Source organism: Notamacropus eugenii, chromosome 4 (assembly GCF_028372415.1).
Source record: "Notamacropus eugenii isolate mMacEug1 chromosome 4, mMacEug1.pri_v2, whole genome shotgun sequence".
Lineage (NCBI taxonomy): Eukaryota > Metazoa > Chordata > Mammalia > Diprotodontia > Macropodidae > Notamacropus > Notamacropus eugenii.
In genome coordinates this window covers 404,649,796-404,652,232 of record NC_092875.1, presented here as the reverse complement: position 1 = coordinate 404,652,232, position 2,437 = coordinate 404,649,796, and the positions used below count along the sequence as shown (strand labels likewise).

General features: G+C 44.9%; 1 protein-coding gene across 2 annotated transcripts; it reads right to left on the bottom strand.

Moving 5' to 3' along the window:
- Nucleotides 1-230: 230 nt before the first annotated feature.
- LOC140498590 (beta-actin-like protein 2) lies at nt 231-1,361 on the bottom strand. Of its 2 annotated transcripts, XM_072599541.1 has the most exons (2): nt 1,233-1,361; nt 231-1,106 (listed from the first exon to the last, which is right to left on the bottom strand). In XM_072599541.1, exons 1-2 carry the CDS (start codon nt 1,359-1,361, stop codon nt 231-233), a joined length of 1,005 nt encoding a protein of 334 aa, XP_072455642.1. The 2 variants fall into 2 exon arrangements, with proteins under 2 accessions (XP_072455642.1, XP_072455641.1); XM_072599540.1 differs by having other exon boundaries at nt 231-1,361.
- Between the last annotated feature and the right edge of the window lie 1,076 nt (nt 1,362-2,437).

Here is a 2,437-nt window from a genome sequence, read left to right as displayed (position 1 = left end):
TGCTCACCCCTTCCCAAAAAAGCAAGGAACAAGACATGAATTAGAAGCTGGGATTTTTAGAAGAGTGGATAAATTACCTCAAATCAAGAATTAAAGGTGGGGCATGATCAGCACCATGGTGGTCGCTTTCCTTCCTTTTCCCCAACCCTCAGCAATGTCAAAAAGGGGTAGTTCTAAGCCCACTGAGGGTTAGGAAAACAAGGAGCACTGCCCAGTAACCATAAGCTTATTCAGAAGCATTTTCTGTGGACAATAGATGGACCAGACTCATCATATTCCTGTTTGCTGATCCACATCTGTTGGAAGGTAGATAGGCTGGCCAGAATGGAACCACCAATCCAGACTGAGTACTTACGCTCCGGAGGAGCAATGACTTTGATTTTCATGGTGCTAGGTGCCAGGGCCAAGATTTCCTTCTGCATCCGATCGGCAATGCCAGGGTACATAGTGCTGCCCCCAGAGAGCACAGTGTTGGCATAGAGGTCCTTGCGGATGTCCACATCACATTTCATGATGGAATTGAAAGTTGTTTCATGGATCCCACTGGACTCAATGCCTAGAAAAGATGGCTGGAAAATGGCTTCAGGGCACCGGAACCGTTCATTCCCAATGGTGATTACCTGCCCATCAGGGAGTTCATAGCTCCGTTCCAGGGAGGATGATGTGGAAGCACTGATCATCTCTTGCTCAAAATCCAAGGCTACATAGCACAATTTCTCCTTGACATCACGCACTATTTCCCGCTCTGCTGTAGTGGTGAAGTTGTAGCCACGCTCAGTGAGAATCTTCATGAGATAGTTGGTCAGTTCCCGACCTGCTAAATCCAGGCGTAAGATGGCATGGGGCAGGGCATACCCTTCATAAATGGGCACAGTGTGAGTGACTCCATCTCCAGAGTCCATGACAATGCCCGTTGTCCGTCCAGAAGCATAGAGGGACAGCACAGCCTGGATAGCCACATACATGGCGGGTGTGTTGAAGGCCTCAAACATGATCTGAGTCATTTTCTCCCGGTTGATCTTGGGATTGAGGGGTGCCTCAGTGAGTAGGATGGGGTGCTCGTCAGGGGCCACACGCAGCTCATTATAGAAAGTATGATGCCAGATCTTCTCCATGTCATCCCAGTTGGTGACCACCCCATGCTCAATGGGATACTTCAGAGTGAGAACGCCTCTCTTGCTCTGGGCCTCATCTCCAACATAGCTGTCCTTCTGGCCCATCCCTACCATGACACCCTGGTGTTTAGGTCGTCCAACAATAGATGGGAACACAGCCCGTGGGGCATCATCACCACCAAAACCTGCCTTGCACATCCCCGACCCATTATCTATTACCAGGGCAGACAGATCTTCATCAGTCATGGTGCTGGCTGGATCTTGCAGAAGGTGAGGTTTGAGTTCAAATGCAGAAGATATACTGGTGCCAATCAGCATACGGGAGTAGAAAAGAGGGTCAAATTAGCTGTAACCTCTCTAGAAGTAGTACAGGAGAAAAACACTTAGTTGTGACAAGAGGCTTTAAAAGAAGCACACTGACTCCACCCATGCCTTGTCTCATTACATCACACCCCCAACCCTCCTAGTGCTCCCAGTTAGGATCTCCTTCTAGGTGTTAATAATGATTTTGTAGACCTTCTATCATAAAGAGGAAAATTAGCTACCAAATCCACCAGTGACTGTAATTAGAAAACCCACAGAAGGATGTCCGGCTGCTATGGTAGTGACCCTGGATAAACATGGTGATGCAATATCGAATATTAAAAGATGAAAGGCTAGGATGAAAGGCTACAAGAAGATCAACTCTATTCTCTCGTTTGCCCTTGGGGAAGGAATTCTTCATGTGAGATAGAACTTCTGATGGTGTGTAATATTGATATTTACATACTTGCATTGGTCTGCATATGACATGTATAATGATAGCTCTCAATACTTATAGCTCTTAGCCATGGTGGATAGCTCTGTGAGGAGGGTTAATGTAAAGGATAAAATAATTTCATAGCTGAGGGAATACTGACTACTTCAATCAGAATCCCATTTGCACCTTGTGCAGTTTAGAGATATTTAATAAAAACAGAAGAGGTGGCACCATAGCGTACAGAGTGCTGGGCCTGGAGTCAAGAAGACTCATCTTCCTGAGTTCAAATCTGGCCCCAGGTACTTATGAGTTGCATGATGCTGAGCAAGTCACTTAGCCCTGTATGCCTCAGTTTCTTCATCTGTAAAATGAGTTGGAGTAGGAAATGGCAAACCACTCCAGTATCTTTGCCAAGAAAGAAAGCCCCAAATGGGGTCACAAAGAGTCAGACATGATTGAAATGACTAACTAGTAGAAACAAAATTTTGAAACCATTAAAGATGAAGTTAGAGAGGATTATTAAAAAACTAGTCAACAACATTTATTAATGTTAATATATTATATTATATATAATACATAATTA